This window comes from Bufo bufo, chromosome 6 (assembly GCF_905171765.1).
Source record: "Bufo bufo chromosome 6, aBufBuf1.1, whole genome shotgun sequence".
NCBI lineage: Eukaryota > Metazoa > Chordata > Amphibia > Anura > Bufonidae > Bufo > Bufo bufo.
The window spans coordinates 358,487,711-358,511,761 of record NC_053394.1 but is presented as its reverse complement, the minus strand read 5'-3'; the positions used below and the strand labels follow the sequence as shown (position 1 = coordinate 358,511,761).

General features: G+C 43.3%; 1 protein-coding gene across 1 annotated transcript in view; it reads right to left on the bottom strand.

Annotated features, from left to right (window-relative positions):
- Positions 1–2,870: 2,870 nt before the first annotated feature.
- LOC121005131 (proton channel OTOP2-like) overlaps positions 2,871–24,051 on the bottom strand; it is a 91,531-nt gene continuing 70,350 nt past the window's right edge. Inside the window, exons 4-6 of the mRNA XM_040437698.1 lie at positions 17,149–17,297; positions 12,887–13,734; positions 2,871–3,578 (exon numbers count right to left, since the gene is read on the bottom strand). Coding sequence (XP_040293632.1) covers positions 3,408–3,578; positions 12,887–13,734; positions 17,149–17,297 — 1,168 coding nt within the window. The 3' untranslated portion in view covers positions 2,871–3,407. The remainder of the gene's footprint in view (positions 3,579–12,886; positions 13,735–17,148; positions 17,298–24,051) is intronic.

Below are 24,051 nucleotides of genomic sequence, written 5' to 3'. Positions count from 1 at the left end.
GGACCCATTCAAGTGAATGGGTCCGCATCCGTGATGTGGGGTGCACACAGCTGGTGCCCACTGTTTGCTGGCTGCAATACGGGCTTGGCCGAACAACGGCTGTGTACATGTGCCCTTATACAAAGGATGTACAGTGGGATGCGAAAGTTTGGGCAACCTTGTTAATCGTCATGATTTTCCTGTATAAATCGTTGGTTGTTACGATAAAAAATTTCAGTTAAATATATCATATAGGAGACACACACAGTGATATTTGAGAAGTGAAATGAATGTTTATTGGATTTACAGAAAGTGTGCTATAATTGTTTAAACTAAATTAGGCAGGTGCATAAATGTGGGCACTGTTGTCATTTTATTGATTTCAAAACCTTTAGAACTAATTATTGGAACTCAAATTGGCTTGGTAAGCTTAGTGACCCCTGACCTACATACACAGGGGAATCCAATTATGAGAAAGTATTTAAGGTGGTCAATTGTAAGTTTCCCTCCTCTTTTAATTTTCTCTGAAGAGTAGCAACATGGGGGTCTCAAAACAACTCTCAAATGACCTGAAGACAAAGATTGTTCACATCATGGTTTAGGGGAAGGATACAGAAAGTTGTCTCAGAGATTTCAGCTGTCTGTTTCCACAGTTAGGAACATATTGAGGAAATGGAAGACCACAGGCTCAGTTCAAGTTAAGGCTCGAAGTGGCAGACCAAGAAAAATCTCGGATAGACAGAAGCGACGAATGGTGAGAACAGTCAGAGTCAACCCACAGACCAGCACCAAAGACCTACAACATCATCTTGCTGCAGATGGAGTCACTGTGCATCGTTCAACCATTCGGCGCACTTTACACAAGGAGATGCTGGATGTGAGAGTGATGCAGAGGAAGCCTTTTCTCCGCCCACAGCACAAAAAGTGCCGCTTGAGGTGGGCTAAAGCACATTTGGACAAGCCAGCTTCATTTTGGAATAAGGTGCTGTGGACTGATGAAACTAAAATTGAGTTATTTGACCATAACAAGGGGCGTTATGCATGGAGGAAAAAGAACACAGCATTCCAAGAAAAACACCTGCTACCTACAGTAAAATATGGTGGTGGTTCCATCATGCTGTGGGGCTGTGTGGCCGGTGCAGGAACTGGGAATCTTGTCAAAGTTGAGGGACACATGGATTCCACTCAGTATCAGCAGATTCTGGAGACCAATGTCCAGGAATCAGTAACAAAGCTGAAGCTGAGCCGAAGCTGGTTCTTTCAACAAGACAACGACCCTAAACACTGCTCAAAATCCACTAAGGCATTTATGCAGAGGAACAAGTACAATGTTCTGGAATGGCCATCTCAGTCCCCAGACCTGAATATAATTGAAAATCTGTGGTGTGACTTAAAGAGAGCTGTCCATGCTCGGAAGCCATCAAAGCTGAAGGAACTAAAGATGTTTTGTAAAGAGGAATGGTCCAAAATACCTTCAACCAGAATCCAGACTCTCATTGGAACCTACAGGAAGCGTTTAGAGGCTGGAATTTCTGCAAAAGGAGGATCTACTAAATATTGATTTCATTTATTTTTTGTGGTGCCCAAATTTATGCACCTGCCTAATTTTGTTTAAACAATTACAGCACACTTTCTGTAAATCCAATAAACTTCATTTCACTTCTCAAATATCACTGTGTGTGTCTCCTATATGATATGTTTAACTGACATTTTTTATCGTAACAACCAACGATTTATACAGGAAAATCATGACGATTAACAAGTTTGCCCAAACTTTCACACCCCACTGTAAGTAAAATGTCTGCAGCAGAAGGGAGGAGATAATTTCATTAGATCCTGGCTACTGGGAGATTTCAGCGACAAACTTAACGGCTTAGTGACCAGCCTGTTTTGGGCCTGACAGGCTTCAGGAGTTACAGCCAGATTTTTAACCATATGTATCACAAAAATGGTTGGAAATTTTTAATGAAGACTAATTGAAAAAAAAAAGATTTTTTAGCCCAAAATAAGTAAAATGCAATCATAAAAAATTGCCCCAAAAGGTGTCCATAATCTTTAAAGAGCAAACACATCGCAATAAGATAATGCATATAAAACCATGTAGACATGAGACATTCCAGTATGTTTTTTCTTACCTTTTTCCTTGTTTTCATCTTTTTTTATTATTATTCCATATAGAACATACATATACTCCTTATGAGTTATTACATATATCAATATCAACTTTATGATGACCTCACTGAGGGCAGCATAGAATAGTGACAGAAATGCAGATGTCAGCGGTGTGTCACTCATGAGCTAAAAGTAAGTGGTTGCGGAGAACCAGAATCATAATCATTGCAGCCCAGGCCTTGAAAAGAGTCAAATCTACCTGAGAAGAGTCATGGTTATTCATAGTCTCCTGCTCTCTCACCCATCTGCTGATAATTGGCAGTTCTCTCCTAGAGAGAAAGGGAGAAAACTAGGTAGAAGTGTCAATCATCAGCAGGTGGGCAGGAGAGCAGGAATTCATGAATAACCAGGACTCTTCTCAGGTGGCCGGGACTCTTTTCCAGGCCCAGTCTGCAAGGATTGTGATGTTGGTTCTCGGCAACCACTTACTTTTAACTTATAAATGACAGAGCGCTGAAATATACTCACCTGTCTCTACTTTATACTGCTGTTAGTATGGGTAGCATAAAGTTGATGACAGGTTCCCTTTAACATAAAAAAAGGTTAGGGTGGGTTCACATCTGCGTGAACCCACCCTTATTCGCATATCTCAAATGAGTTCTCAGTGCATATTACTTTTCACTTCTCCCTCAGACTTACAAAAAGCACTAACCCGTTCTCTTTCCCCACCCCCCCCCCCCACCCCCAAGTAAACATTTAGACATTTTGGTTCAGTTCCTTCTGCCTCTTCTGATTCAAGTAAGATTCCATAAAAATAAAAAATAAAGCGAATATGATCAGGATCAACCCTATTACACCAGGCAGCACCTGGTAGGGTTGATCTTGCTGATTAAAATGATACCTGTCTTGTAAAACTCGATTGCACCGTTCTAATGACAAAATAAAAATTGGATTCTCTGGCAATCTTTAGGACTTTAGTGCAGAGAAGGGCGTGACAAGCAGTGGAAATCCCAGGTGCACCGAGGGACAAGGTCCCGCCCCTTGTGCCCTGCAGGCCTAATTTGCATAAAGAATTTTTTTATTTCTCAGGAACGCCCCAACCGATCTTCACAAGGCATCATTTTAATCAGCAGGATCAACTCTACCAGTATGCCGCCTGGTTGCTCTTTAAGAAGAAAGTCTACACTATGTCATTCAGCAGAATCCCATTATGTGTCTGTAAACCCTGTCGTTTATGAATGGTCATTGTTTTATATCTCCACAGTCCTCCACACCACAGGACCATCATTAATGTGAAGAGAGGATGACCTGCTCCTCTAGGACATGCTGTACAGTTCCAACAACGAAGCAGCTGCATGCATACGGTAGAAGATCCCAAAAGGAAGACAAACGTTGGTAATTATGGCCCAAAGTGTGAAACCATAAAAACTAACTTCAAAACCATCGTCAAATCGGATCCGAGCTCCAAAGGCTGGCATAATCCAGAACTGTGAGAGGACAAGAAACAAGACTCAGTAAAGGAACAGGACAAGGGCAGTAACTTAAAGGGGTTGTCCAGGATAGCTAAAAATCTCGGACAACCTCTACAATTGGTTGTCCCATCTTGCCGTTTCTACAGCAAGATGGGACTAAGCGTTGGCCCCAGGTCCACGTTTACGGAAACAGCCATCCAGGCCTGATTGGGATTCTGTAACTCCCACTGAATATAGCAGAACAAGCTACGTTGCCTCTGTACCTCCGGGAGAATTACCCCCAGGAAACCATGCTCAACCGTTTCCATAAGCCCAGCCACCTAGTTTCTCTGGTGAAATGGGACAAACCTCACTGTTCTCACCCGTTTCTCCAGCTTCATTTTTTGCAGTGCTGGTCCAGTTCTCCTCCTGCTGTTCGTTTACAGCAGCAGTGACATGCCTGGATTTGGAATGTGACCGCTGCAGCCAATTAATGTCCTCAGCTGTACTGAACTGTGCAGTAAGTAATGAAATATATGTAAAGTGGCGTGAAAAATTATTGTGACCCCATTCTAAACTTTAAGCACCAATAATAAATGACTCACAGAGGTGAGTACCCGTGTAGAGCCAGCACGTATGGTAGTACGCCAAAGGGAGAAAAATGGGGCTCGCACTCAACAGTATTATAAATGTATAAATTTTATTAGCGTCTCCATATGAGACAAATCGCAATAAAAACACATAGAAAACAGTAGATGGTGATAAAACAAGCACACAAGATGACACGGAGCACAAATGACACCTGGAATGGCAAATGGATGCAAACAATGGGTGTATAAATATAGCACAAATGTGCATGTAGGCCAAGCAGGATAGTTCACTGTAGAGCCATGGACACAATACCTGTATAGTGCTCCAGCAACCCCAACGTACGTTTCACGCAAGGCTTCTGAAACGTACGTTGGGGTTGCTGGAGCACTATACAGGTATTGTGTCCATGGCTCTACAGTGAACTATTCCGCTTTAGTTATCCATGCACTCTGTTACATTTGCACTTTGCACTTTATATGTATACCTTGGTTACTACAGGGAGTGCAGAATTATTAGGCAAATGAGTATTTTGACCACATCATCCTCTTTATGCATGTTGTCTTACTCCAAGCTGTATAGGCTCGAAAGCCTACTACCAATTAAGCATATTAGGTGATGTGCATCTCTGTAATGAGAAGGGGTGTGGTCTAATGACATCAACACCCTATATTAGGTGTGCATAATTATTAGGCAAAATGGGTCAAAAGAAGGACTTGACAGGCTCAGAAAAGTCAAAAATAGTGAGATATCTTGCAGAGGGATGCAGCACTCTTAAAATTGCAAAGCTTCTGAAGCGTGATCATCGAACAATCAAGCGTTTCATTCAAAATAGTCAACAGGGTCGCAAGAAGCGTGTGGAAAAACCAAGGCGCAAAATAACTGCCCATGAACTGAGAAAAGTCAAGCGTGCAGCTGCCAAGATGCCACTTGCCACCAGTTTGGCCATATTTCAGAGCTGCAACATCACTGGAGTGCCCAAAAGCACAAGGTGTGCAATACTCAGAGACATGGCCAAGGTAAGAAAGGCTGAAAGACGACCATTACTGAACAAGACACACAAGCTGAAACGTCAAGACTGGGCCAAGAAATATCTCAAGACTGATTTTTCTAAGGTTTTATGGACTGATGAAATGAGAGTGAGTTTTGATGGGCCAGATGGATGGGCCCGTGGCTGGATTGGTAAAGGGCAGAGAGCTCCAGTCCGACTCAGACGCCAGCAAGGTGGAGGTGGAGTACTGGTTTGGGCTGGTATCATCAAAGATGAGCTTGTGGGGCCTTTTCGGGTTGAGGATGGAGTCAAGCTCAACTCCCAGTCCTACTGCCAGTTTCTGGAAGACACCTTCTTCAAGCAGTGGTACAGGAAGAAGTCTGCATCCTTCAAGAAAAACATGATTTTCATGCAGGACAATGCTCCATCACACGCGTCCAAGTACTCCACAGCGTGGCTGGCAAGAAAGGGTATAAAAGAAGAAAATCTAATGACATGGCCTCCTTGTTCACCTGATCTGAACCCCATTGAGAACCTGTGGTCCATCATCAAATGTGAGATTTACAAGGAGGGAAAACAGTACACCTCTCTGAACAGTGTCTGGGAGGCTGTGGTTGCTGCTGCACGCAATGTTGATGGTGAACAGATCAAAACACTGACAGAATCCATGGATGGCAGGCTTTTGAGTGTCCTTGCAAAGAAAGGTGGCTATATTGGTCACTGATTTGTTTTTGTTTTGTTTTTGAATGTCAGAAATGTATATTTGTGAATGTTGAGATGTTATATTGGTTTCACTGGTAAAAATAAATAATTGAAATGGGTATATATTTGTTTTTTGTTAAGTTGCCTAATAATTATGCACAGTAATAGTCACCTGCACACACAGATATCCCCCTAAAATAGCTAAAACTAAAAACAAACTAAAAACTACTTCCAAAAATATTCAGCTTTGATATTAATGAGTTTTTTGGGTTCATTGAGAACATGGTTGTTGTTCAATAATAAAATTAATCCTCAAAAATACAACTTGCCTAATAATTCTGCACTCCCTGTATATGTGATACCCTCACTCAGCTTCCATAGTTTTGCCTGACTATATGTATTTTTTGTATTTTTGATATCCTGCTTGGCCTACATGCACATTTGTGCTATATTTATACACCCATTGTTTGCATCCATTTGCCATTCCAGGTGTCATTTGTGCTCCGTGTCATCTTGTGTGCTTGTTTTATCACCATCTACTGTTTTCTATGTGTTTTTATTGCGATTTGTCTCATATGGAGACGCTAATAAAATTTATACATTTATAATACTGTTGAGTGCGAGCCCCATTTTTCTCCCTTTGGCGTACTCCCATTCTAAACTTTGTATCAGAGCCCTATGATTTACCCAGCTGTGTGCATTATACGTTCTCTATGACATCACTTATTCCTTTGTTGTGACATATTATTCCTTCATCCTCTGTGCATTATAACTACCGTACATGTGACATTGTTTTTGACTGTGCTGTGAGGAAACAGGTACTCGTTGACATTTGTTTGTGTTATTCCTGTAGCTTTATGCCTGTACCATGAGATCACTTACGGTAAGAGCAGTGAGACTATGGAACTCTCTGCCTGAGGAGGTGGTGATGGTGAGTACAATAAAGGAGTTCAAGAGGGGCCTGGATGTATTTCTGGAGCGTAATAATATTACAGGCTATAGCTACTAGAGAGGGGTCGCTGATCCAGGGAGTTATTCTGATTGCCTGATTGGAGTCGGGAAGGAATTTTTTATTCCCCTAAAGTGAGGAAAATTGGCTTCTACCTCACAGGGTTTTTTTTTGCCTTCCTCTGGATCAACTTGCAGGATAACAGGCCGAACTGGATGGACAAATGTCTTTTTTCGGCCTTATGTACTATGTTACTGTTTTATCACTGTGTGCAGTATCCTGTCAATATTACATCACTATGTGCACTATCCCTGTACTGTGACATCACTGTGCATAATACCCTGCCATTATTACATCACTATGTGCACTATCCCTGTACTGTGACTAGGGTTGTCAGGATACAAAAATTTTGATTCAATTTTGATACCATAAAAAAGTATTGCGATACTCAATACCATTCGATACCACGCGAAAAAAAAAAAAAAAAACACAAAAAAAGCTGCGTGCATTCTGCATATAATAGAACGGTACCTATCCTATTTTTTGGGGGGACAAGGTGACTAAAAAATGGCAAATCGCATGTTTTAAATTTTTTTCTGTTACGGTATTCACCGCATAGGAAATATTTTTTAATACCTTAATAGTTTGGACTTTTTCAGATGGGGCGATACGCAATATATTTATTTTTTATAGTGTTTATATTTTTATATGTAAAATTGGGAAAGGGTGTGTTTTTTTTTTACTTTTTATTTAATAACTATTAGCCCCCTTAGGGGCTAGAACCCTTGTCCTATTCACCCTGATAGAGCTCTATTAGAGTGAGGCCTCCTGCACGGCCGTTTTTTTTCCCCGTTTACTGGCCGTTTTTTGCGTTCCGTATACGGTCCGTATACGGAACCATTCATTTTAATGGTTCCGCAAAAAAAAAGGAATGTACTCCGTATGCATTCCGTTTCCGTATTTCCGTTTTTCCGTTCCGTTCTAACATAGAACATGTCCTATTATTGCCCGCAAATCACATTCCGTGGCTCCATTCAAGTCAATGGGTCCGCAAAAAAAACTGAACACATACGGAAATGCATCCGTATGTCTTCCGTTTCGTTTTTTGCTGAACCATCTATTGAAAATGTTATGCCCAGCCCAATTTTATCTATGTAATTACTGTATACTGTATATGCCATACGGAAAAACGGAATGGAAAAACCGAACAGAAACGGAAACACAACGGAAACAAAAAACGGAACAACGGATCCGTGAAAAACGGACCGCAAAACACTGAAAAAGCCATACGGTTGTGTGCAATAGGAATAGGAATAGGACTTCACACTCTCCCTGCTGCCCTGTGTTTTGTTCACACAACAGCAGGGAGCTTACCAGTAGTGATGGCCTTGCAGTTCGCCCGGCGGTCGGTTCGCGGTGAACTTTGCTCGTTCGCGATTCGCTGAACATGCGAACATATTCGTGCCCGCAATATTCTTTTACATTGTGAAGAACTTTGACCCATGACACATCCATCAGGTGGTACAGGACAGCCAATTGAGACGTTTCAGCACATGGACATACCCCCTACCTTATAAATAGACCTGATCTGGCCGCCATTTTACAATCAGTTTTTTGCCAGTGTAGGGAGAGGTTGCTGTGTGGAGCAGGTACAGGCTGTTAGGGACACCAAACACTAGCTAATAGGGCCACAAAAGTCCTTTTAAGGACTGGTATAGGTGTACTATTGATAGGTGTGCAGTACAGAGGGGTGTAATACAATTATAATATACTTTCTAACATAGAAAGCATATTATAGTGGATTTGTATTGTGCAGCAGTGGTGAGCGGTTCGGCAGCAATACTGCAGCTACACACAGTGACAAACGCAATTAGAAAAAAGAATTATAACTGGTGTGATATACTAGTCGCCCCCCAAAAAACTGATTGAAGCAGGGTGTCATATACCAATAATATACTTTCTATATAGTGTATTTGGGTACAGCAGCATTTGTTTGCGGTTTTGCCGCGTTTCCTCTTCTACACACAGTGACAAACGGCATTGGAAAAAATAATTATAACTGGTGTGCGCATGTGCGTACGCGAAAATTATATTGACGATATTTTGCATTGAAAAAAATAATGAATGGAGATCGCAAATTCGAATAATACATCTGGTATGTCACTGTCCATGTTGTGGGACTATTCGTGCACTTCTAGTAATTATTTCTTGGCTGCAAATATGAGCTGAAGATTTTTCAGGTTCGCCTGCCATTAAAATGAATGGGACCCGCCGCGAACTTGCGGTTCACGAACATTTGATCGTTCCTGCAGATGTTTGTCCATCACTACTTACCAGGGCAGCCAAGGCTTCAGTAGCATCCTGGCTGCCATGTTAACTGATCAGAGCACTGCGATTTCACTGCTGGGGCTCATCGGAAGATGCCACTGCCAGCCATGACTATATATCTCCAATGCATACTGTGGCAGACCTCTCTGCCTTTGGATTACTATATAAAACCTGATTCGTCTGTTTGTTCAGCGGTTGCTGGTTGTTCGCCCAGATCAGAGCTATCCAGGGACATATAATTTATGGGGATATGTGGTGTTTTGGGGTGTTTTCTGTGTTTGGGAAAAATGTGTGTTCTCTGTCTGAGAGTAATTAAACTAGCCCATTGTGTTTGTTAATGGTATCACAGGCAGAGGGGGGGTTTGTGTACATTTGCTGGGAGTCTCCCTTGCTGGAAGACCTGCATAAAAGACTGACGTGTAGCCCCATTAAAGTTTTCCTGTTTTACTCTTAATACAGAGCCTTGTCTCGTACTTGGGGGGGGGGGGGGAAAAAATTTGTATGATTCCTGTTCGACACCTTGGAGTGTTCTGTAGCTGACGTCATATTCGGGGACAAGAACAGCTTTGGCGGCGTTAAACCCTATACCTACTCGAGGTGCCCTAACAACTGGTGGCAAGCTGTGGGCTAGTTCTCACTCCCCAGAAGGACAGCTACAAGGCGACCTAAGCGAATGGAGGCACACTTTGAGCAACTAAAGCGATCTACCCTCAAGGATTTGCTGGAGAACTGGGGTCGACCGGCTGGTAACCTCAAAAAGATGGATATTATTGCCGAATTGCTAGAGATGGATCGAGCCGAAAGGATGGTCAAACCGGAGAGGACACCTGAAGAGTTTTGACCGGGCCGTTCAGATAGGATTGGCACACTATGGACCGAATCCCCGTGGATGCTAACCGGCGCCAGACTCATCAAAGAGGTGCTGCAGCAGCAGAGGTAACAGCAGTTCCAGTCAAAAAAAGATAAGTGCACTTTGCAGCTTTTAAAAATGTTGAGGAAAGCTGACGGAGAAATCGACAGGTACCTTGCAGATTTTGAACAGCAATGTGCCCTACACAGAGTACCCATGGACGAATGGGTCACAATTTTGTCCGGAAAACTGTCCGGCCATGCCAGTGAAGCCTTCCGGGCTAATCCTGATGAGGATATCGAGGATTATGGGCTTGTAAAGGAAGCAGTATTGGCCAGGTACACTATAACTCCTGAGGCATACCGGAGGTGATTCCGGGATAATACCAAGCAAAGTGGGGACTCTTACAGAGTGGGCATGCCACCTACATCGCACAGCATCCCACTGGATCAATGGAAGCCAGGCGGTATCCGAGGAAGAGGTGCTGCAGTTATTCCTGCTGGAGCACTTTTACGAAAAGCTGAGTCCTTTGATGCGAGAGTGGATCGGAGACAAGAGACCTCTCAACCTACCTAAAGCAGCTCGCCTTGCGGATGAATATACCGACGCCCACAACCACCAAAATTGCTTCCAGTGCGACCAAGTCAGACATAAGAAACTAGACTGCCCTTTGAATCCTTTCCAGCAGTCTCAGTCCTGGAGGAAGCCGGGGGGAGGGAACCTTCAGGCACCAATACCTGCTGCCCACTGCATCAAAGTGGGGAACACAGCAGAAGAGCACTGGGGAACCCTACAGGCTGACCCTGTCCATGCAGCTGCCGGGGATAATCGGAAACATAGTGTGCTGTCCACATCCGTTCCGGCCCCATTGAAAATGAATGGTTCCGCACCCGTTCCGCAAAATTGCGGAATGGATTTGGACCCAAGTTGCAGACGTGTGAATGGACAGTTTTCTGATGCCATTACTTTTAAATCCTAACAGCTCCAGCACATGCCAATGAGTTCCCATATTCATGAGCTCACGGCTCTCCTCGCCCACCTGCCTGTGATTGACAGTTTTTTTCCCATATGAATCAGCAGCAGGTGAGCGGGAAGAGCCAGGAGCTCATGAATATCAAAACTCATTCTGTTTAATACAAAATTATGGCAAACAGCCTAGTCGATTAAAGAAAGTAACCCAGCATTTTGCTAAGGGAATCTGTCACTAGTTTATGTTGCCCTTAGTTAAGACATCATAAATATAATAATATAAAAAAAAAAAAGCATTTTATAAGCTGGTCTCGATGTGTGGTCCGCTGGCAGGCCATCAAAGTGCCAGAGCAAAAATCGACACCATCTAGGAGCTAGAGTAGTTTGCAGACATAATTTTCTAGAGTAAATTATAAAAATATGCTAAGCCCCGCCCTGAGCCTCCTGCTTTTTTTTTTAAAGACGCAAGTGCAGAGCAAAACCCCCCAAAAAGTAGCAAATTTTTGTTCATTTAGGGTGCCCTTGGTGTTATGGATCTGGTATGGATGCAAGGCAGGTGGGTGCTGTGGCCAGCAAATGGTGTTGTAGTTAGAAACCAGATCAGTTGTAGAATATAGATAAGTATCTCTACTAAAGTGCAGAATGGTAGTTGTAGTACATCCAACGATATAAAAGCACAGTTCCAAGCAATTCACAGTGCAAATCTTCCCTTACAGCAATGTATGGATATAGGCAAATATCGGGGGTTGTAGTACTCCTTTCTCTATCTTTCCAAAGTCTACCTTTGCAGAATTTAAGGCTGGCAATAAGGCACTTGTAAATGCGTCTGTAATTCCCAGCTGGTGGCCAGGACTGTGTCATAGTGTGAAGGGTGTCCCTCTCTCTGCAGTGAAGTCTTTTTCAGCCTCAGGGTGCATTCACACAACGGTAAGTGTTTTGCGGTCTGAAAATTGCGGATCCGCAAAACACGGATACCGGGCATGTGCATTCTGCATTTTGCGCACCACACATGGCTGGCACTATATCGAAAATGCCTATTCTTGTCCATGATTGCGGACAAGAATAGGACATGCTCTATATTTTTTGCGGAGCTGCGGAATGTAACAGAGGATGCAGAAAGCACACGGTGTGCTGTCTACATCTTTCGCGGCCCCATTGAAATGAATGGGTCCACACCCGTTCCGCAATTTTGTGGACCCAGAATTGTGGTCGTGTGAATGCACCCTAAAACAGCAAATACCTTACTGACTGACGCCAGTACTTGGCCATGCAGATTCTGGTTATTCTAGTTTTCTCCTTTCTCTCTAGAGTATTGTAAAGTACAAATGACTTTCTTGATACAAATGTCTTAGAGATAGTGGTTCTATGGGACTCAGGCATAGTCTTTTGAGGAGTGAGCACATGTAGCCCCTCTCTTCCTAAGCTAAAGTTAGACTAACACTAAACTAGGGGCAGACTTGGGTCCAATTCCTAGTCTCTTACAGGGTAAAGTCAGGATTGTTAACCCTGACTTATCCATACAAAACGATATGGTTAATATAATACATCAGAACATTAAAGAACATTTAAATAACAAGAAACAATTTTGCAAGTACACTATTCTGGGGTTCTACACAACAAAATAAATTGGCACAATCTCACTCACCTGTGTCGATCAGTTGTTTTAAGGGGCTAGGGTCTGCACCCCCTTTCATGGTTTACCAGACTTAGCTACATACATTCAGTAGCTGCTGTACTTGGTATTCCAGCTTTCTCCCTTTCCAGTGAAGCTGACTGAAATGTCAGACACAGTCGCTACTAAAAGTACTAAGCTCCGTGTAAGCAATTAGGATTGGGCTGTGATCAGTGGAGGGGAGGGAGGGGTGAGATTCGGACCCAAACTAATCTAATATTGAGATACTCACAAGGATACTCAAAAGCTAAAACAAAGAGATAGAGTCTTAATATATATATAACCCATTACTTACTATTATGTTACTGAGGAAAAGAAACAAGTAGATGTCTTTCATGGTTTTCCTTTTCTTGAGGTGGCTTTTGATGTAAGCATTCAAGGTTTCTCTTCTTGTCAGTCTCCGGTGAAAATTATTTTGGACACCTGTGAGCGATTCTCTTCTGTCTGCACCTTGCACAGTGACCTGCCTTATGGCTTCATGCGGTTCCGTAGGCCTAGGGGTCCTGAATGATACATGGGGGGGAAGACGGTGGAGCCCTTGGATGATAAAAGCGTTCTGAATAGAGTGCTGAAGAATCATCAGCATGGAATAACCAAGGTTTAGTCCACACAAGACGCTGAAGGGTTGTGTAGACACCACAGCTATGATAGAATAATAAGAGATGGCGTATTGGCCTAATGTTGCCCCAAGTAGTAGAGCCGTATCCAGTGTACGACTTGGATTTTTCTTATTGTCCATCTTTCTCTTATCTAATTTGAAGATAACAATCCCTGCTATATTGGCCAGGCACATGAGAGCGAGGCTGACCACATGAAAAATAAAGAAGGTTGTCAGTGACAACAAGTCTGTGTGATTGGTATGAATACCCACTTCATACATGATGAACACCACTAGACCAATTACCAAAATGGCTACACCAAAGGTAAGTCCTATAAGTGGTATATGTTGATGGAATCCTGGTCCTAGTCCATGATGGAAGGAAGCATTTTCATCAATTTGACGTCCTACATTCTTCCACATGATGTAAACCATAGCCGCAGCAAACAGATTATACTCAATGTTGAAGGGGTACAAGTAGGTAAACACGGTGGCGTTTATGCACCGTGAATTGCACTCACAACTCACCACTTCTCCAAATTCATCTATAAAGGCAAATGAGCATGCTTACTTAGATTGTCTCATAGAGGCATATACTGTCGTCTACTACTATTATTTTTTTGGGGAAAAATGACATTCTTTTTGATCAGAACTTCAGAAGACAAGCAATGCATATTTATTTTTAATTAAAAAAATGTTTTTGCCTATATAATGTTAATTCACTCACCAATTTTGTGGAAGTCTTTTATTTCATTCCCGCCTCAGGTGTCTCCATACATTTTGAACCCTGTCATTAAGGGTGCCGCCTGATCATGTGATCTCCGGTTTGTACACAGGAGATCAGTCTCTTCTGTGTGGCTGACTTCCAGGGAACAACACCCTGACTATACTATGTGTGCTGTGTACTCTATGTGGTGCAGCTTCACACTGCTTCCCCTTCCTCCTGCTTGTAAGACCTAACAGGAAAAAAAACTATTATAAGCAGGAGGCAGGGGAAACAGGCTGAAGCTGCATCTCATATGAACCACTACTCTGTAGTATGATAAATCTCCACCCTGAAGACACAGAGACATGATGGGAAATTAGGGCTGAATTAGGGGAGAAATATCTGACGGGAAGAAGGAATCAAGATGGCAGAAAACCCATAAATGATACTAAAACAGATATACACAAGGAATAAAGAATGACCTCTACATTAAAGTTTAGTATTAGCCTATGCTGCACTATATAGGTAAAAATTGATTAAGGCTTTAAAGGGAACCTGTCACCAGTTTTATGGTGTCCTAACTAACGGCAACATAAATAAGTGACTGATTCCCTTAGCAAAATGCTGGGTCACTTTCTTTAATTGACCCAGTCAATCTGCCAACATCTTGTATTGAAAAGCTCCAGCTCATAATGATGAGTCCTGAATACTCATGAGCTCCTGACTCTCACCGCCTACCCGCTGCTGATTATTTTCCATATGAATCAGCAGCAGGTGGGCAGGGGAGTGGCTATAGCTGTTAATTAAATAAACGCTGGACTCAATGACATCACGCTGGACTCAAATCAGCTCATTAGCATGCGGCATGTGGCATCTTTGTGTGTATATTATGAGGTAACCATCTGTCACACCAGTAAGTGAATACATCTAAGGCACTTTTTAGTAGTTAATGATTGTATATAATTAGTTAGATTATAATCAAATATCCACATGACAGGTTCCCTTTAAGGCTCTATGCAGGGGCATACATAGCAAGAGTTATATGCCCCCCCCCCCCCTGTCCCACTCAGTCACTGTCCCACTCAGTAGGCATGTCTCAAACTGTCCCAGACAATGTGGAATGCAAAGTGAGCTTCCCCAGATTTCTAATGAATTTACAAATTTTTATTAATGGGCACCTGTTGGCTGATTTGTACCTATGAACCTTGCTGACCTGTTGCATGTGCGCTTGGCAGCTGAAGGGATCTGTGTTGGTGCCATACTTATATGTGCCTGTATTGCTGCGAAAAATTATGTTTTAATGTTTGCAAATGAGCCTCTAGGAGCAATTGAGGCATTGCCATTACACTTAGAGGCTCAGCTCTCTCTGCAACTGCCGCTCCCTCTCCTCTTTGATTGACCAGGCAAGGCGTGATGACATTTACACTGCCTTGCCCTGTTAATCAAAGTAGAGCACAGAAGTATGGATTGCAAATTGCTCTAGTAATAAAATAAAATTGGATAGTAACTAAAATTTAAATCATGCTTGTTAAAAGGAAAAAATTGAATAAAAATGGAAAAAAAGAAGAATAAAGAGCCATCCAGTGTATACTCCATAAGTGCCGAGAATATGAGAAAAAACTCTCAGGGGAGGATCACATTAACTCCTTTCCAGCTGGCTTCAGTCACAAACAACTGAACGGGGAAAGGCTGCTTTAACCACTCATACCTCCAGATTAGGAGCATCTATAGACATGGTTCTAGTCTTGTTTGAAAGTTGACAACTATAAAACAAGACCAGGATCACAGCATTATCTCCACTACATCAGAAGATATACTGTAGCTGGTAGAAATTGGGTTTGGAGTGAACTCAGAAGAAACCTGTTTTCACTTTTACCTGCTATCATTCCCAACCTGATTTATAACAGCTATATCTCACGATGTAGTGGAGATAATGCTGTGATTCTGATCTTGTTTTAAAGCTTGATCTTGTTTTAAAGCTTATAATGCCATGTCTATAGCTGCTTCCAATCCAGAGATATGAATGATTAAAACAGCCCTCCCCCTCACCCTGCTGCCGGTGTTCTGCAGACAGTGAGAGCTCTCTGCTGAAAGTGTCATGTTGCCTAGCCAACCCTGGGGCACTTTAACCCCAACAAGCCCTCAAGCACTGAAATAGTATTGAGGGACCATCCGGCCAGTACATAAACAGTACATATAAGATGCAGCCACTTTTTTAGCTAAAACGTGCATCTTACAGTCATAAAAATACAGGTGTATTAGGAAATTTATTTTATGGCATTTAAAATACATTTTCAGAAAGTATTTAGAAGCATTTACATACACTATAAAACTAAATGGAGCGATATAAGACAAATGTTGACATTAAAGGGGTTGTCTCACTTCAGCAAGTGGCATTTATCATGTAGAGAAAGTGAATGCAAGGCACTTATGTATTGTTATTATCCATATTGCTTCCTTTGCTGGCTGGATTAATTTTTCCATCACATTAGACACTGCTCGTTTTCATGATTACGACCACCCTGCAATCCACCAGCAGTGGTCGTGCTTGCACACTATAGGAAAAAGTGCCAGGCTCTCCGGGGGTCGGGACCATGGGAGCTCACATAGGCTGGTGCTTTTTTCTATAGTGTGCAAGCGCACCCACCGCTGCAGGATTGCAGGGTGGTCATAACCATGGAAACGAGAAGTACATATAAGGTGATGGAAAAATGAATCCAGCCAGCAAAGAAAGTAATAGAGACAATCACAATGCATTAGTAAGTGCCTTGTATTAACTTTGTATACATAATAAGTGCTATTTGCTGAAGTGAGACAACCCCTTTAACGTCTATGACCATTTTTTTTTAAATATAGGTAGCTAGATCAATTCTACTGCTATGCCTCATCTATGCCTCCACGCAAGCAACGCATCTACTCTGGGTACAGCTAGAAACTTTTAACCTGAACAGGTGCATCTACAGCCATTATGGTCTGATCAGGGTTACTTACAGTTGAGCTATAGTATGTCCATATACAGTAGTTTTTCCACTGTGGATTTTGCTAAGGATTCCACAGTATGCATTGCAAAGCGTAAAATTTGGGGTGAAAATCTGCTGCAGAATGAGCATGCTGCAGATCTGAATATCTGATGCATGTTCTGATTTGCGCACACGTTCACGTACAGTGTACTGCAAAATGCTATGCAAATTGTACACTACTATGAATCCACACTGAAAATCCATGCCTGAACATGGGCGAAAGATTTGTGTACCTGTTTGTTTCCTGGAGCTGCTATTAGTGTCTTCTGACTCATTTCTCATTAGATGCTTTTCTAGTTCATGAGTGTGATGGTTGGACTCTTCAGCAACTGCAATTATCCATATGATAAGATTTACAGCCAGCAGGATCATCAGAAAACACCTGTGATGAGGAAAGGGTGAGAGGTTCACCATGATTAACCACCATAGATCCATTCCATAGGTTAAAAAATATTCAAAGTAACAGGAATATGCAGGGTCATTGACATGTACATCAGTTTTACAAGAGACTCCATCAGAAAAAAAGATTAAACCCCCCCCCCCCCCCAAAAAAAATGATATAGACTCGTTTACAGTTGATTTTGCAATGAGAAATATGGCAACCATTCAGATACAATGGGAAATATGGCAACCATGCGTGTGCCAGAACAGAAGGTGCCTCTACAAATAGCACTGCCACTCCTATGCTGTTCTGCTATCTCTCCTGACATAGTGCAGAAGACAGGAGGGACCTCTAATACAGCTACCACATCGAATCCTAATAGATTGTGCAGGATGAGGGAGTGCCAGCCTCATGTGATGATGAGTGGTAAGGCACTGGACAAAATAGTTGAGGGGGCCTAACCTAAAAATCTTCAGCAGTGAGGTGCACGGTGTGCTTGCACGATGGGGGTGGAGACCAATGAGAGGCTTGCTGCAGTGGCTGCTGCAGCAGATGTCTAACAAGCAGAAGTGAGGGAAGAAAGGGTGTCTACTTCATGCCAATAAATTGTAAAAGTTGGCTAGTAGTGCTGAATGCAGTTTGCATCCCCCAGTTGGGGATGTGCCAAAGAAAAGCCCAGATAGTAAGAGATTATTGGGGCCCAAAGGTAGCCCCAGACACACATCGAAGCGAGGCTGCAGCAAAGAGTCAAGTGCAAGAGGAGAGCGAGTCTCATGTGTAGACTGAACCTAGTAAATTAGACTGCAGTCCAAATAAGCCCTCAGTAATAATTCAATAAAAAAAAGGCAGCACTCGTGGTTGTAAATATTGAAATATTGAGCCATTATTCCGTGTACAGTAATCCAGTTGATGCAACATTTTGCCTAGTTAAGTGCCATTTCAAGCTCTGTGGCAGGAAGGAATTATTTTACTTTATTCATTAAAAAAATAATATTTTTTTTTTGAAAAAAATAAATAAAAAAAATAGCAAAATCAAAGTATAGCTATAGTTATTAGTTATAGTATTAGCATAGCAGACTATACGCATACACCCACATTTTTCCCCTTTTTCTTTCATAAAAAAATTTATTAAAATGTTTTTATTTTAAATAGTTATTAGTTTTAGTAAAAGTATAGCAGACTTTGTGTAAAATATACAAATGTACAGATTTTCTTTCATAAGAATTTTTAAAAATATACGTATTCGTTTTAGCTAAATTTCCATAAGATGAATACCTGGGGGGGGGGGGGGGGGATTTTCACTTTGAAGGACTTTCTAATGTTTTAGCATTGTACAACATCTATAGAAAAATAGGCCACCAAAATCCAAATTGAGCTCCAGTCCTTTAAAGTTATGCGCTAAGTAGTGATGATCAAGCATGCTCGGCCGAACACCAGTTCGACTCGAGCATCGCGATGCTCGGCACATCGCGGTGTTTGGCCGAATACTGCATGTGCTGGAGCGTCATGCTTGAGTCTCCTCCCCGCACGTTTGTTGGCTGCTACACAGCCAATAAACGTGCAGGTAAGTACTGCCACTCACTGTATTGCCGTAGCCCTGTTGGTTACTGGCATTACAGTGATTCGCTGGCCGGAACGCATCATCGGGTGCTATAAAGCACCCGATGACTCGTGGTTCAGCCAGTCTTAGTCAGGGAGAGCTGTGCTGTAGAAGGGACAGATAGTGTAGGGAATTTAATTTTATTTTTTGGTTAGGCAGGATTGGTGTTCAGGACTATTGTTGTGTTTGGCAGCAATATATATTTTTAGCTTAACCTGCGCTAAATTGAGTGCGATTAGAGACCCAAAAGTCCTTTTAAGGACTATTGTTGTATCTGGCAGCAATATACATTATTAGTGCAACCTGCGCTAAATTGCGTGCAATTGTTAGAGACCAAAAAGTTATTTTAAGGACTATTGTTGTATCTGGCAGCAATATATATTTTTAGCGCAACCTGCGCTAATTAGCTTGCAATTGTTTGGTCGCTGCAGACAGCGACATAATCTGCGCTACATCTCCTGTGTAATGTGTGCGCAGCCTAAAAATATCTGTGTCATCCAGTGTACTTTTTCCGTAGACGCTGCAGACAGTGACATTACCTGTGCTAAATCTCCTGTATAACGTGTGCGCATCCTAAAAATATCTAACATCCAGTGTACTTTTTCCATAGATGCTGCGGACAGCGATATTATTTGCGCTACATCTCCTGTATAACGTTTGCACATCCCAAATAGCTGTGACATTCCCTGTAATTTTTTATTAGCCGCTGGTGACAGTAGCAACATTACCTGTGCTACATCTCCTGTATAACGTTTGCACATCCTAAATATCAGTGACATTCAGTTTAATTTATTCGCGCATACACTTACAAAACCTGCGCTACTGTACGTGTGACATACTTGCAAGCATATATACCATTTAATACGCAGAAGGCGAGCAGTAAGGGATGGGGAAGTGGCCGTGCTGCTGATGGTGCACGCAGAGGCCGTGGCTCTGGGCGCGGTGAAACTGTGTCTGCTGCCAGAGCACAAGAAACACACTCATCCATGATACCTAGCTTCATGTCCCAGTTTGCAGGGCAGCGCAGGACACCACTCTCAAAGTCACACCAGTGCGACCAGGTAGTCGGTTGGATTGCAGCAGATAATGCTTCCAGTCGGTTAAGCACCACCCAGTCTTCCACAAAGTCCAGTCTCAGTAGCCAAGAGTCTGGTCAACAAAATCCTCACCCTGATCCTGCTTCCTCCCACCATGGAGAGTCATGGCAAACAAGTGATCCCACACTCGGATATTCCGAGGAGCTCTTTTCATCGCCATTCCTTGATTTGGGCCTCTCGCTAAGCCCGCTTGAAGAGGGACATGAGGAGATCGTGTGCACTGATGCCCAAACTCTTGAGCATCCACAGTCACAGGAAGATGACAGTGGGGAATGGCAATTAGTGTTTCACGAGGTGGATGATGATGATGAGACACAGTTGCCAATAAGTCAACCTCAATTAGTGTCTCAAGAGGTTGATGATTAGGGTGAGACAGAGTTGTCAATAAATGAGGGGGAGGGATCCGCAGCACCGCAACAGGCTGGAAGAGGCAGTGGGGTGGCAAAAGGGAGAAGGCGGGCCACACCAAACAGGCCCTCAACTGTTCCCCGGAGCACCCCCATGCGGCAATCTCCCTTGCCAAGGGCTAGTTATTCCGCGGTCTGGCGCTTTTTTGAGGAAAGTGCGGACGATAAAAGAATTGTCATTTGCAACCTGTGTCGTACCAAAATGAGCAGGGGCGTGAATACCAGCAACCTCACCACCACCAGCATGATCCGCCACATGGCATCAAAGCACCCTAATAGGTGGGCCGAACGCTTGGGTCCACAATCAGTGTCTGCTGGTCACACCACTACCTCCTCTTCCCCTGTGTTACGTGCTGGCCCACCCCCTGTCCAAGACGTAGGCCCGGATGCCTCCCACCCTGCACCTGGACCTTCGCAAGCACCATCAGCTAGCACATCCACTTCTGTGTCCCAGTGCAGCGTACAGATGTCCATACCCCAGGCCTTTAAACGAAAGCGCAAATACCCAGCCACCCACAGGCCATAGCATGTTGCCATTTAGGCTTGTGAACACTGAGGCTTTCCACAGCCTAATGGGGTCGGTGGTCCCTCGTTACTCAGTCCCCAGCAGACACTATTTTTCCCGGTGTGCCATCCCCGCATTACACCAGCATGTGTCCAGTAACATCACCCGTGCCCTGATCAATGCAGTTATTGAAAAAGTCCACTTAACGCTACATTTCCCCGACGGCACACTGGGTGAACGTTGTGGAGTCCGGGAGAGAGTCGTACCCTGGGATGGCACAGGTGCTACCGACGCCAAGGATTGCGGGCCCTACTTCCATCATGATTTCCGCCACCACCTACATTAGTGGCTGCAACCCCCCCTTCTCCTCCTCCACCTCCTCCTTCACTTCCACCTCTGAATTATCATCTTGCAGCATCAGTCAGCCATCAGTCAGTAGCTGGAAGCAGTGTAGCACTGCAGTGGGGAAGCGGCAACAGGCTGTGCTTAAACTAATATGTTTAGGTGACAAACAGCACACCGCCGCAGAGCTGTGGCAGGATATAAGGGACCAGACTGAGCTGTGGCTCTCGCCACTCAACCTACAACCAGGCATGGTTGTGTCTGATAATGGTCGTAACTTGGTGGCGGCTTTGGAGCTCGGCAAGCTCACACACATACCATGCCTAGCCCACGTGTTCAACTTAGTGGTTCAGCAGTTTCTCAAAACCTACCCCAGTTTGCCTGAGCTACTGGTGAAGGTGCGCCGCGTGTGTGCCCATTTCCGAAAGTCATCTACAGCTGCCACCGGTCTGGCAACGCTGCAGCAGCGCTTGCAATTGCCAGCTCACCGACTGTTGTGCGACGTGAGAACACGCTGGAACTCCACGTTTCACATGTTGGCCAGGCTTTGTGAGCAGCAGAGGGGAGTAGTGGAATACCAGCTGCAACATGGTTGTCGCCTTTCCAGTCAGCTTCCGCTCTTCACAAGCGACGAGTGGGCATGGATGTCTGACCTCTGTGAGATTTTACGTAACATTGAGGTGCCGCTATTATCAGTGTAACCATCCCGCTTCTGTGTCTACTGAAACGCTCGCTGCTCACAATGTAGGAGGACGCTTTGCATGTAGAAGAGGTGGAAATGGGGGAAGACAGTACACAGGGTCATAGCCAGACCACCCTCCTTTCGTCTTCTCAGCTCGAATAGGATGATGAGGAGCAGGAGACGGTTGCCTCCACTACAGAGGGTAGTACCCACAGCAGGTTTATTCCATCTGTTCAGCGTGGATGGGCTGAAGAGGAGGAAGAGGATGAGGAGATTGAGAGTCAATCTCCTGATGAGGACAGTGAAGTCTTGTCTGTTGGGACTCTGGCATACATGACTGACTTTATAGATATAAAATATATGATGGTTGTGCACACCTCATTAGGAAGAATTCAACACTTACGAGCATAGGTTCCTATAGTCTTAGGTAATTTATTCACGTAGGTATGAATGTATGGGGTAGAAGTATATGAGGTGGATAAATAGTTGTCCAGAAAGTATCAGATTTCAACGACAGGGACCAGATAATATGATTGGATCTCTATAGTGGATATCCGATAATTCCTTAAAAATAATTCCTTGTCATTTTTAGCAGCACTTGCACTTTTTTATACAAGTAAATATACAGGAAAGAATATTTCCTAACAATTTTTCCTCTAAAATCGATTTTATCTTCGGTTTTGTGCGTAATATTGTCAGTCTGTAAAAGTGGCGTTCTACTCGGACAACATTGTTCCCAGCAGCGACCTGGTAGTCCAAGATGCATCCAGACATCCTCCCCATGCTGTTCCCGAACCATTTCAGTGGTGTTTCCATCAATTTCTGACCTTTTCATGTGATCCAGACACCCTCCCCTCTTCAGAGCAGGGGTTGCCTGGTTTAATTCTCGGGTTCTCCCATTGACTTCCCATTGACTACCGAGCACCCGAGCATCCCGAGGTGTTCTACTTGAGCACCCGAGCACTTTGGTGCTCGATCAATACTAGCGCTGAGCCCAGCCAGTTGATAAATTACACATGTAGCATCCATTTTCACAGTAGAAATATTGCCTTTGATGGTAGCAAAAAAATTAATAAATCGTGCTATTAAAAAATACAAGCTGATACAGATACAGCACCAGAAAAATTAAAACGTTACTAGGATCATTAAAGGGGTTATCCAATCCTATAAACCGCCTCCCCCCCCCCCCCATATGCCGGGCCCCTCACATTGCATATACTTACCTGGCTCCCCGCGCCGCTCCTGGTCCACGCACCGCCACTGCAACTTTTCACCATGCGCGGATGAAAACATCCGGTGTTTAATGTGTTAAAGGAACATGTAAACATTTTTAAAGGATACATCCTTAGTCCGCGTGTTTTAAGGGAGAGGGTAAAAGTTCACCCTCGTACATATATTCTCATAGTAAAGAACACCTTTAATTACTGTGAAGCATCATCGCGGCTCTAAATATAGGACTCAATATGCATTTCAATAAATGCTTAGTGTAATCCTGAAAAAGACTGACGTAGACATGGCATACATGCCAGTTTAATTAATGCTTGGTGCAGCACCATCATATTTTTATTCTGTTCACAACAAGCCTGGGTTCTTCTGAAGAGGTCAGACCATAATACGAGTGGGTTCTCGGCAAGAATTTAGAACAAATGGTATTTAGTCACGATGATATAAGGTTACAAGAGAAATAATTGTTTTATGGTGTATTCAAACAGTGCAGTAAATGTGGAGTACGACGCCATGTAAGGCGTGCCTGTGACCAGGTGTATATTATGATGCACTGTTTATTGCTTTGTTTTATTTCATTTTTTATTGTCTCTTTAAAAATAATGACAATTATTGCTGCTTATTTCTACCTACTGTGAGGCATGCCCATATGAGGAGGTCAGAGGTCATGTGGAGTTGGCGGATGCTGCTGTAGTGTGCCATACCATTTCAAAAGATGGTGCTTAATCTATAAATGTTGGTGTTCTACCTTCCTTACCCCAATTATGGCATTCAATCCCTTTAGCTAGTATCAGGGCCAATGGATTACTATCCAAGCTCTTTTGTCTTCAGAAGGGCATTAGACTGGGGTGCTCTCTATCACCCCTCCTATTGGCTCTGGTTGTAGAATCATTAGCA